The 13,095-nt window shown below is 48.7% G+C and overlaps 1 protein-coding gene across 4 annotated transcripts in view; it reads right to left on the reverse strand.

Moving 5' to 3' along the window:
* CTIF (cap binding complex dependent translation initiation factor) overlaps window positions 1-13,095 on the reverse strand; it is a 181,662-nt gene that overhangs the window by 70,294 nt on the left and 98,273 nt on the right. For 2 of the 4 annotated variants that reach the window (XM_060236193.1, XM_060236190.1), the window contains one exon: window positions 9,993-10,292. In XM_060236193.1, coding sequence (XP_060092176.1) covers window positions 9,993-10,292 — 300 coding nt within the window. Of the gene's footprint in view, window positions 1-9,992; window positions 10,323-13,095 lie in introns of all 4 variants that reach the window. The other 2 variants (XM_060236192.1, XM_060236189.1) reach the window with 1 other exon arrangement.

A 13,095-nucleotide genomic window follows, 5' to 3' on the forward strand; every position in this document is an offset into this window, starting at 1 on the left:
CACCCCTGACATCACCGGAAGGTGAACTAAAGTATACCAGCTCGGCATCTACCTTCAAATGCTTCTTGAATTATAATTATAATTTTATAATTATAAAACCTTATAATTTTATAATTATAATTTTATAATTATAAAACCTTACATCAATCATACTTTTAAAATTACTTTCTCCTGTGTGGCCACAATGGCATGGGGAAGATTTCCATCTCTCTGCTTGTTATGTTTTGGTTATTTCCCCGTGTGTGTGTGTGTGTGTGTGTGTGTGTGTGTGTGTGTGGGATCATAGAATCATAGAGTTGGAAGAGACCTCCAGGGTCATCTAGTCTAACCACCCTGCACAATGCAGGAAACTCACAAATACCTCCCCCTAAATTCACAGGGTCATCTAGTCTAACCACCCTGCACAATGCAGGAAACTCACAAATACCTCCCCCTAAATTCACAGGATCTTCATTGCTGTCAGATGGCCATCTAGCCTCTGTTTAAAAACCTCCAAGGAAGGAGAGCCCACCACCTCCCGAGGAAGCCTGTTCCACTAAGGAACCGCTCTAACGGTCAGGAAGTTCTTCCTAATGTTGAGCCGGAAACTCTTTTGATTTAATTTCAACTCATTAGTTCTGGTCCTACCTTGGAAAGTTTGTCCAATCTTAGAGTTCAGCAAACTTCTCACTGGGGTGGTGGTGGTGGTGTTTGAACAATGGAGCCCAGAAACAAGTTTTTTTGGGGGGAGGGGGGGAGGGTTAAAGAAAGAAAGAGCACAATAAAATTTAGAGGTTTCGGAGCGCCGCTCCTGTGAGCTCCTGCCCAAAATGAGGCCTGTAACTCTCACAAAATAATATCTTTTTTCCAGATTAGGTTAGGCTGTTTGCTTCCAAACAGGGAACGCAAGTGGGCATAACTGATTCTGGCTGGTTCGGTGTCTTTCTGCCCATCTTTCTTTCCAACTTCCTCCCAACAGCCTGCCTCGCAAGGTTGATCTCTGCGCGCAGATCCGTGGGTTTTCATGGCTTCGCTCTACTCCCGCCCCACCCCTTTCCTGAAAGGTATCACATCGTTCTGTTTGACGTGTTGTTGGGAACGGTTGCTAGGGAGAGAAGGGTTCTATTACAACCCTGGTGATGCCCACTCTAAGAATATACTTTGCGACGCATACTTTCGGAGCAGACACCTCTCAGCTATAAAGAGCATGCGGATTTCAACAGAGGAATACTTTAACTTATGTTACACGCCCAAAAACTGGGGAGGCAAGCCAATTAACCTCTCCGCCCCCCACCCCCCGACCTCAAACACACCCTTTGACCAAGGTAACGAATGGTATTTATAACAATGGCCGGTGGAAATCTCTCGGGGAAACGTGATTCAATAACATGAGTTTCTTTAAACACACACACACAGATAAGATGAGCAATTTCTGAAATGTTCTTCACTGAATTAGAGGCATCAGTGCGATCAGAACCGCTGGTTGATTTCCAGAATGACAGATACCAGGCCTCAGTTATTTATGCTGCTTGTGTTTCATTCTTCTGCTCTGGAGGACACGCGTGGGGATTTCCCCTGAGGAAAGATGATGGACTCAATGCCACTCAGTAAAGCAAGGGAACTGAATGATGATTTTAACACACGCCACTCCAATCCTAATTAATGCACTGTTGGCAGCCGACAGGTAGGACCTGGAGATCTGGAATTACAGCTCATCTATAGACGACAGAGATCATTTCCTCTGGAGAAAATGGCTGCTTTGGAGAGTGGACATTATGGCAGTGTAGGGCTTTTTTGGAAACAGGAGCTAGCATATTAGGACAAACACCTCTGATGTTGAGTAGGAAACTCTTCTGATTCAATTTCAACCCGCTGGTTCCTGTCCTACCTTCTGGGGCAACAAAAAACAATTTCGCACCAGAAGACAATTTTTCCACGGACTGGGGGTGAGGAGTTGGTGGTTTCAGGATGATACAATTGTGCACTTTATTTCGGTGTGGTGGTTAAGTGTGCGGACTCTTATCTGGGAGAACCAAGTTTGATTCCCCACTCCTCCACTTGCAGCTGCTGGAAAGGCCTTGAGTTAGGCACAGCTCTCGCAGAGTTGTCTCTGAAAGGGCAGCTTTTGGAAAGAGCTCTCTCGGCCCCACCCACCTCACAGGGTGCCTGTTGTGGGGGAGGAAGATAAAGGAGATTGTGAGCCACTCTTGAGATTCAGAATGGAGGGCAGGATATAAATCCAATGTCTTATCCGTGAGTTGTTGTTATTATTATTACTACATTGTAATATATAATGAAATAATTATATAACTCACGGCCCGGTTGCCAACAGGCCACGGACCGGGACTGGTCCGCAGACCAGGGGGTTGGAGACCCTTGCTCTACATAACAGCCCTCCAAGTACTTGAAGATGGTGATCCTATCACCTCTCAGCTACCTCCTCTGCAGGCTAAACACGCCCAGCTCCTTCAACCTTTCCTCATAGGACTTGGCCTCCTTCATAGGCCTTGATTTGGGCTGATGGGCCAGAAGCAGGGTTCCCAACCTCCAGGCGGTGGCTGGCGATCTCTTGGGGCTACAGCTGATCTCCAGGTGACAGAGATCAGTTTCCCTGGAGGAAATGCTTGCTTTGGAAGGTGGACTCATTGACATTTATACCCCTTGGGTATCTCCCCGCAAGGCCCTCCTTCCTCAGGCTCCGCCCCCCGGGTATTTCCCAATCTGGAGCCAGTCACCTTAGGCACATGTTCTGCAGGTCTGATTAACAGACAAGATGGATCTACTGCGATGGATCTACAACAGAACCTATTCTCTAATTCAGGGGTCCCCAATCTCCGGTCCGTGGCCTGTTAGCAACCGGGCCATGAGCTGTATAATTATTTCATTATATATTACAATGTAGTAGTAGTAATAATAATAATAATAATAATACAACATTGGATTTATATCCTGCCTTCCACTCCAAATGTCAGAGTCCCAGAGTGGCTCACCATCTCCTTTGCCTTCCTCCCCAACAACAGACACCTTGTGAGGTGGGTGGGGCTGAGAAGGCTCTCCCAGAAGCTGCCCTTTCAAGGACAGCTCTGTAAGAGCTAGGACTGACTGAAATCTCTTCCAGCAGCTGCAAGTGGAGGAGTGAAGAATCAAACCTGGTTCTCCCAGATAAGAGTCCGCACACTTAACCGCCACACCAAACTAACGGAAATAAAGTGCACAATTTTATCATCCCAAAACCATCCCCCTCCAGTCTTCTACAAAACCGGTCCCTGGTGCTAAAAAGGTTGGGGACCACTGATCTACACTTTCCCCCCAACAAGCTGGGTCCTTATTTTACCAACCTCGGAAGGTTGAGCCAACCTTGAGCCGGCTACCTGAACCCAGCTTCTGCCGGGATTGAAAAGTCATGAGCAGAGAGCTCAGACTGCAGTACTGCAGCTTTACCACTCTGCACCACGGGGCTCCTGGAAATCAGGATAGCTTTCAAGAATTTGGCATGGTTTGAGAGGAAAGAAAGGAGCAATTAGGAACCTACACAGGAGCAGAAGCGCACAGTCAGAAACGGAATAGATTCCAGTCTACTTAGCTCAGCACAAAGGAGGCAGACGGAAAATTACACCCAGGCTGGAAGACCCTGTGCTACGTTCGCTGTAGGCAACAGACGGAAAGGTTGGATGTTATGTCTGAATCACGCTGCTTCACCCACTGTGCTCTGTGACTGTCTGCTGCATCGCCTACAGCCATCTGTTGTCAGATCATAGCAAACACACACACACACACACACACATAGAGTCTGCTTTCGCACACTGTTGGGTAATACCAGGCCTCAGATTCAGAAGGAGCTCACAGGAGCACAGCTCCTGAACCTTTCTGACGGCTCCACCTCTTCCTCCCCACCTACCTTGTCCATTGAATAGTAGGTGCAGCTGCATTAACAATCCCTGGATTAGGAGAGCAGTCAGCCAGACAGCTACCAGGGGCTTTGCCACACCCCCAGCAGCCCTCATTAACCCCTGGAGAAGCCCATGCCACTCTTTCTTCACTTCTTAAGTGATTTGGGGTGGCAGGTGGCTTGCTGGCCTTTTCACCAGGGGTGTGTGTGTGTGTGTGTGGCCCAGGAGAGCCGCAGGTGAGCGAGGCCTGCTTGCAATGGCTGGATCTCTACCCAAGCAGGCCTCACTCGCCAGGGGCTCTCCTTTCTTGCTAATGAGCTCCACCACCTATTTCCCTACAAAATGACCCCTAGGTAATGCACTCTCAGTGCCTTTTAGAAAACACTTGCAACCAGATTTTCCTGCAGAAATTCCAGTTGCAAACCTCTGCTATAGTGCAGGTGAGTTGGGGCAGCCAGCAAGGTCTGGGATTTCTGCTGTCTGCTCCCCCTCTTTTGTAATCTCATGGTCCCAGCTGTACACCCTGCTATTGCCGGGGCTGCAGGTGGTTAGGTGGCTGTGAGCACGGGCAATAAGAAGGCTTCCAAGCAAGCAGGGGCGGAATATACAGGCAGGTATGAGACCAAGTCCGATGAAGAAAGGCTGAAGGAGCTGGGCATGTTTAGCCTAGAGACGAGGCAGCTGAAAGGTGATAGGATCACCATCTTCAAGTCCTTGAAGGGCTGTCCTATAGAGGATGGTGTGGAATTGTTTTCTGTGGCCCCAGAAGGTCGGACCAGAACCAGTGGGTTGAAATTAAATCAAAAGAGTTTCCAGCTCAACATTAGGAAGAACTTCCTGACCGTTAGAGCGGTTCCTCAGTGGAACAGGCTTCCTCGGGAGGTGGTGGGCTCTCCTTTCTCAGAGCTTTTTAAACAGGGGTTAGATGGCCATCTGACAACAATGCTGATCCTGTGAATTTAAAAAGGAAAAGGTAGTCCCCTGTGGGGCAGAGTGGTAAAGCTGCAGTACTGCAGTCAGAGTCCTCTGCTCACGACCCGAGTTCGATCCCAGAGAAAGCTGGGTTCAGGTAGCCGACTCCAGGTTGACTCAGCCTTCCATCCTTCCGAAGTCGGTAAAATGAGTCCCCAGCTTGCTGGGGGGAAAGCGTAGATGACTGGGGAAGGCAATGGCAAACCACCCTGTAAAAAGTCTGCCGTGAAAACGTTGTGAAAGCAACATCACCCCAGAGTCGAAAATGACTAGTGCTTGCACAGGGGACTACCTTTACCTTTTTAGTCCCCTGTGCAAGCATCAGTCATTTCCGACTCTGGTGTGACGTCGTATCAGATACTCACCGATTGATTCTCCATTATACCCTAGGGGACCAGTCTCTATAGGGTATGATCTAGGACCCAGTGGACATTTTCCTCCCTACCCCCACTTTCTGATAACCCTGAAGAGAGGGGAGGGTCTCCAAACCTGGGGATCCCCTGCCCCCAACTTGGGATTGGCAACCCTAACTAATGGAAATATATATAATAAACTTATTGGCTGGATCGAGTTAAGGGTACATTTGCTCCAGCATTCTGTTTCCAAAAAGCAGCCAAGCAAAGTCCACGCCTGGAGATTCTACCAGTTCTGTTGCTCGCTCACATCCTGACATCTGCTGACTGGAGGTAGACTGCCGCTATTCCTGGAGGTTCCACTAAAAGATCTTATGGCCCTGAATTCCAGTTTATTAACAAATATGCTTAACTGGCACTTAGAATCCCCATATAAATCATTCCTAACTGTTCCTCGAGCGCTCCGCGTGTATTCATTGACCTAATGATGAATCTGCCAATGCTGCTTTGTAAAATAACTACCGTTTCAGGAAATTCCTTCGTCGATATAGCTGGAGAGCCAGGCCTGCTGATGAACCAGCCACCCAGAACAATCGATATGCTGCGAGGACGTCAATAGTTGCTGCCTGGCTTTTAGTGCAGCTGCCCCCGCCCCTGCCGCTCCAGTCGATCCCAGCCATTAGGACCTGACTACAGCTCCTAGCTAGACTGTTCTGAAACCATGGCATGAAAACCATGGCCAGACTTGTTATCTATTTCCAGGGGTGGAATTCTAGCAGGAGCTCCTTTGCATATTAGGCCACACACCCCTGGTGTAGCCAATCCTCCAGGAGTTTACAAAAAAGAGCCTTGTAAACTCTTGGAGGATTAGTGACATCAGGGGGGAGTGGCCTAATATGCAAAGCAGCTGCTGCTAGAATTCCACCCTGTCTATTCCTGATTGGCTTCAAAGTAAGGTTGCCAAGTCCAATTTGAGAAATATCTCGGGACTTTGGGGTGGAGCCAGGAGACACTGAGGGTGGAGCCAGAAGCAAGGTTGCAACAAGCATAATTAAACTCCAAAGGGAGTTTTGGCCATCCCATTTAATGGGACGGCACACTTTTAAAATGCCTTCCCTCCACTGCAAATAATGAAAGATAGGGGCACCTTCTATTGGGGCTCATAGAATTGGACCTCCTGATCCAATCTTTTTGAAACATGGAGAGTGGTTTGAATAGAGGCATCGGATGCTATGCTGAAAATTTGGTGCCTCTACCTCAAAAAACAGCGCCCCCCCAACCCCAGATTCCTGTGGATCAATTCTCCATTATACCTATGGGAATCAGTCTCTATAGGAAATAATGGAGTGCCCAGCAGACACTGCTCCCCCCCCCCCGGCTTTCTGATGGCCTTGAAGCAGGGGGAGGGCCTCCAAACCGGGGGACCCCCTCCCCCCACCTCGGGATTGTGTAAGCACTCAAGGAAACGACAGCAAATGGATTTAAACACACACAAACAAGGCTCTACACTATTTCCCCTTCATTTAAATGCTCTCAGTGTTTCCTACCTTCATATATTGTATATATTTCACAACTTTTCAATTAATACAAAGACCAAAGTTACACAGCAAAAACTCACAAGGACTGACGGCTCCGTCCATTGAACGTTTTAAAGCAACAGTTCCAATAACGTCCGCTCGTGCGTCTACTCCTGCCCATTTTTACGCTTGCGGTATACCTGCAGAACTTTTGTCAGTTTCCTGTATAGCCATTTCTTCGGTTGTCAGCTCAAAGGCAGACCACACTCTGGACGTTTTGTGGATAGTACACGCAGTATTTCAGCGGCAACAAGAATCCTAGGTATATTCTATGTTTCCATTTCTTTGTCCTGGCCGCAATCAGGTCATGAGCAGAGGGCTCCGACTGCAGCACTGCAGCTTTACCACTCTGCACCACGGGGCTCTTTTTAACTCATGGCAATTCAGGTATTTTAACTCATGGCAATAACTATCTTCAATCTTCTTTGTCCTGGCCGCAATTAAGTTTGGAACCAGCGCCCAGGTATTTTAAAAAAGGCAGTCCCCTGTGCAAGCACCAGTCATTTTCGACTCTGGGTCGACGTTGCTTTCACAACGTTTTCACGGCAGACTTTTTACGGGGTGGTTCGCCATTGCCTTCCCCAGTCATCTACACTTTCCCTCCAGCAAGCTGGGGACTCATTTTACCGACCTCGGAAAGATGGAAGGCTGAGTCAACCTGGAGCCGGTTACCTGAACCAGCTTCCGCTGGGATCGAACTCAGGTCATGAGCAGAAGGCTCCGACTGCAGCACTGCAGCTTTACCACTCTGCGCCACGGGGCTCTTTTTAACGCATGGCAATTCAGGTATTTTAACTCATGGCAATAACTATCTTCAATCTGGCACATCAAATTCTGGCACATGGTCTTATTGAAGTTGGCAAAACCTGTCCTTTTCCTCGGGGGTAAGGTTACCAAATTCTTGAATTAGAATTGACCTCCACACTACAGAGACTGGCTCCTCTGTTGTAAAGGCAACCTCACAGTGCAGGCATTATGGCATAACGCCCATGCTTAGCTCCTTCTCCTCCCCAACTGCCACTGTCTCTGGGCTCCACTCTCCAAATCCCCAGGAATTTCCAAGTCAGAGTTGGGAGTTCCACCCAGAGGTCATCAAGACAACGCAGAGCTTAGCCCCACCTCAACGACGGTCTCTGCCGCAGTGCTTAGCAAGCAACGAAGTTGTATGTTCAATGCAAAACTAAGCTGAGCGTATTGTTTTGGAATTGTCAAAGGTCTATAGCAGGGGTGTCGAACTCTGATGTAAAGGAGACCTCGTCAGGCCAAGCTGTGTCAGGCCAGGCCATGTGCATGTCTATTTAAGATTAGGTACCAGAGATATAAACTTTTAAAAGGACATAGACGAACACAACTAAAGATTTTTTTTTTAAACCCTTAAAATAAAACATGCTTCAAACATTAGCACTTGCTAGTCTTAAAGGTGCTCTCTCTGTATTTCTCTCATGGGATCCGGGGAACTGGGCAAAGGAAGCTCTGGCTCTTTCCTTCCTTCCAAGGGAATGAGGAGGGGGAGGAGCCTCGGCCAATGGGGAAAATAGATAGCTCCTGTGAAGTTGAGCAAGCTTGGCAAAGCAAGCTGTGATGCAGAAGGAAGCAAAAGAGAGGGAGAAGAAAGCAGACAAGAGACAGTTGCTTGGGGGCCTGATAGGAGCCCTCGGAGGGCCTGATTTGGCCCCCAGGCTGCATGTTTGACACTCCTGATCTACTGGCTGTTGTCTCTGTCCTCTAGGCTTCACAACGTTTGATTAAAGCCATGTGCAAAATACAATGCTTCTCAGTTCTATACGGAACTCTAAACCAACATTGCGGTGTCCCTCCCGTTTCTAAATTCCACGTGGACCTGTTCCTTCTCCAGCTACTGGATTCCCACACATTTATGCAGGGCTTTTGGGGGAGGGGAAGAAAAAGCCCATCAGGAACTCGTTTGCATATTAGGCCACACACCCTGACATCACCACCGTGTCTACCAATTTTTGGTAGGAAAACCTCCAGCAGGAACTCATTTACATATTAGGCCACACCCCCTGATGCCAGGTCAGCGGGAACTGTGTTCCTGCTCAAAAAAAGTCCTATATTTATGCCTCTTAAATGGGACCCAAAGTCTGCCACCCTCCTTTGGAATCTTCCAACTTGTTCTAATTGGTTCCAGCCTGGGCTTTTTTGGGAGAAGAAACCCAACAGGAACTTATTTGCATATCAGGCCACACACCCTGCAGTCATTGTTTCACACAGGCCTTTCTTGTAGGAAAAGCCCAGCAATCATTTGCATATTAGGCCACACCCCCTGACACCAAGCCAGCCGGAACTGCGTTCCTGGTCCCAGCCTGTGCGGCAGCCATTTTGTTTCTGGCTACACCCTCCTCAACCCACGGCAGACATTTCATGGCGGCACCCAGGAATTGTTCTCAAAATTTCCCAAATGCTCGCAGTGTCAGCAAGGTCGGGGCACACAGAGAACACCGCACACGCAAAGCCTCTGGACTACTGGAGCGACATGTGAACAACAAGTAAGGTTGCCAGCTCCAGGTTTGGAAATTCCTGGAGATTTGAAGGTAGAGCCTGGGAAAGCAAGGTTTAGGGAGGGGAGGGATCTGGGGAGGGTATGACGCCAGGCAATCCGCCTTCCAAAGCAGCCATTTTATCCACATTTTAAAATGTGGAATACACATTTTAAATAAGCAAATAAATAGTAAATAAGTGATCAGTAGCAATTCTGGGAAATCTCCAGCCCCTTCTTGGAAGTTGGCAACCCTAAAAGGGCGTTCACAGCTAGAAGACACTGCCCATTCTGCCTTTCTAAAAAACCAAGGAGGAAAACCTTCGGCATTCAAGGAAATCTCTCCCCCCATCCAATCCTACAACAGTCATCGATGCCTTTTGAGCCGACAAGATGAACCGAACCGTGGGTGAAACCCAGCCTTTGCCAAAGTGCTCCTTTAAAATAGAACGGGAGATGGTTCACAGAGGGGGCAGCGTTTATAAATTTATATTGGTCCGTTGTAACCACGAAACACTGCTGTAAACAAACGCAAATTCAGCCCCTAGCTTCTGCCCCCCCCTCCCTCCCCTTCTCCCTCCATTTCTGCTTTTCTTTTTCTAAAATTAATTGGGTGAGAATGGAATGCAGGAAAGACAGCTCAAGCACGGGCAGAACTTCTGGACTTCGCTCGGGGGCTGAGCACTGACAGGCCGGCGGCAGCAGCTGTGATTTATCTGGTTACCTGGAGCGTGTTGAGGAGAAGGCTCCGGAACTTGGTGCCCTCCACCATGAAGAGTGCCATCTTGTCGCAGAGCTTGGCAGCCGTGGAGGCGAAGCTGCGGTCCGTCACCGCCTTCTGGTAGATGGTCCTGACGATCTCCCCCAGCATCTCCTCGGAGTTGGTGGAGTTCTGGGCCTCCTCCATGAAGTTGGTGAGCTTGGAGTCCACCCCGCTGCTGTTGTTCCGCATGCTGTTGAGAATTTCAATTAGTTTGTCCATTTTGTTCTTTTGCGGGTTGGTGGACTCCACGGCCACTTCGTCCTGGTCCGTGAAAAGGGAAAGACAAGGCATCTGTTATGCAAGGGGACACGGAACGGGGGGGAAGAGGGAGGGGAAGAGAAGAAACAACACGTCAGCGGTTTGCACCAGGCAGCGAACGTGCAGCTGAAGCTACAAAGCAGAAGATGAAGCATGCAAAAAGAACCTGAACCAGCAGCTCAGAGTTCTAACTGTTGGAAGAGAGGCCCATCAGTGACTGCTAGCCATGGTGACTAATGGGAACCTCCGTATTCAGAGGCAGCAGGCCTAGGAAGCAACATCAGTGCGAGGACTTCTAGTGTCCTGGCCCCACTGGTGGACCTCCTGATGGCACCTGGGTTTTTTGGACACTGTGTGACACAGAGTGTTGGACTGGATGGGCCATTGGCTTGATCCAACATGGCTTCTCTTATGTTCTTATCTCAAGAGTGTTGGACTGGATGGGCCACTGGCCTGATCTAATCTGGCTTCTCTTATGTTCTTATGTGACACAGAGTGTTGGACTGGATGGGCCACTGGCCTGATCCAACCTGGCTTTTCTTATGCTCTTATCTCAAGAGTGTTGGAACGGATGGGCCATTGGCTTGATCCAACATGGCTTCTCTTATGTTCTTATCTCAAGAGTGTTGGACTGGATGGACCACTGGCCTGATCCAATCTGGCTTCTCTTATGTTCTTATCTCAAGAGTGTTGGACTGGATGGGCCACTGGCCTGATCCAACCTGGCTTCTCTTATACTCTTGTCTCAAGAGTGTTGGACTGGATGGGCCACTGGCCTGATCCAACCTGGCTTCTCTTATACTCTTATCTCAAGAGTGTTGGACTGGATGGGCCACTGGCCTGATCCAACCTGGCTTCGCTTATGTTCTTATCTCAAGAGTGTTGGACTGGATGAGACACTGGCCTGATCCAACCTGGCTTCTCTTATGTTCTTATGAGAGGCCTTAGCTCTGTTGTTGGCCCTCCAGAGTAACTGGTTGGTTACTGTGTAGGGTTGCCAGACCTTTCAGTGGAGGCAGGGGTCCCCTGCCACCATCCCCCACGGGTTCCCTACCACTAGTGATCAGCTGGGGGACTTACCAAGAGAGAGTGTGAGGCTCAGCTTATGTTGCTGGCAACATGGTGACATCACTTCCTGCGTGCACCAGAAGTGACATCACCATGTTGGTGGTGTCCAGATGACATTCTGGTATTTGGGCAAAGACATATGAAGCATATGAACATATGAAGCTTCCTTATACTGAATCAGACCCTCAGTCCATCCAAGTAATCTACGCAGACTGGCTCTCCAGGGTCTCAAGCTGAGGTTTTTCTCGTCTATTTGCCTGGACCCTTTTTAGTTGGAGATGCCAGGGATTAAACCTGGGACCTTTTGCTTACCAAGCAGATGCTCTACCACTGAGCCACCGTCCCTATAGACTCTACAGTAGAAGCCATTTTTACCAGAGTTTTTGCCCAAATACCAGAGCGTCACCCTGACGTCACAAATGATGATGTCACTTCTGGTACACGTTGGAAGTGACGCAGCCACATTGCTGGCGATGCTGCCTGGGCCTCCCTCTTCTGGTTAGTCCTTCCCCCTCCCCTGCTGGTTGCCTGGAGGAACATGGTAGCCCTACCAGTGTGTGAGTCAGGATCCAGCAGAGCTCTTCTTATGTTCTTAACAGTTGTTCCGGCACTGAATCCCCAAAAGACATTTCTCACAGTACCCGAGATCTGGACAGCATGTCTGTCCTACAGACTGAGACTGGATTAAGTGTCTTGGCTCTCCATCAGAGCCTGAGGGTCTGAGAAATCACCACAAAGGACAGCTCTCAGGTTTCTGTTAGGAAAGCTTGAGAAAACTGAACTGGACCCAAACTAGTTTTAACAGTGCAATCCTAAACAGAGGTTACGTCAAAATACCAGTGGTGTAACTCTCCTTAAGACAGCAGGGTGACTGTGTAATTTGTCTATAGGCAGGGCTTTTTTTTTTGCATCAGGAACTCCTTTGCATATTAGGCCACACACCCCTGATGTAGCCAATCCTCCAAGAGCTTACAGGGCTCTTAGTATAGGGTCTACTGTAAGCTCCAGAAGGATTGGCTACATCAGGGAGTGCGTGGCCTAATACGCAAAGGAGTTCCTGCTACTGAAAAAAACCCTGCATAGGTCATTACTCTTTCTCTGAGAGGTGGGAAGTTCAGAAAGGAGGTTCAGAGATGACCTTATGAGACACTCCACAGGGACTTCCAGGGGTTGTCCTATGAAAGAGTGGCCAAGCTCTGTTTAGCTCTAGAGATGGAATTATACCAGGTAACTTTGGGGAAGATAAATGTAAGGGAAAAGCAGCAATCAAAAGAATTACTTATTTCAAGAAGTTGTCACTGGGCAGGTCCCAGAACCCCAAATCCTGAAAGCAATCAGGCTACTTCCCACCCCCACCCACAAGCAAAGTTCTGAGCTTTTAAACGGGCACTAGACCAATAGAAATCAAAACTTGTGCAGTTTTCCTAACAGTATGTGGCTATGCTGCAGAAAGCCATTTGATTTCTGCCTGTCACATGCCTGGCCTTGAATCTGGATCGCTGAACAAAAGAGAGCCAGTTTGGTGTCGTGGTTAAGTGTGCGGACTCTTATCTGGGAGAACCGGGTTTGATTCCCCACTCCTCCACTTGCAGCTGCTGGAATGGCCTTGGGTCAGCCACAGCTCTCGTAGGAGTTGTCCTTGAAAGGGCAGCTTCTGGGAGAGCCCTCTCAGCTCCACCCACCTCACAGGGTGTCTGTTGTGGGGGAAGAAGGCAAAGGAGATTGTGACCGTTCTGAG

Source organism: Heteronotia binoei, chromosome 4, assembly GCF_032191835.1.
Source record: "Heteronotia binoei isolate CCM8104 ecotype False Entrance Well chromosome 4, APGP_CSIRO_Hbin_v1, whole genome shotgun sequence".
Lineage (NCBI taxonomy): Eukaryota > Metazoa > Chordata > Lepidosauria > Squamata > Gekkonidae > Heteronotia > Heteronotia binoei.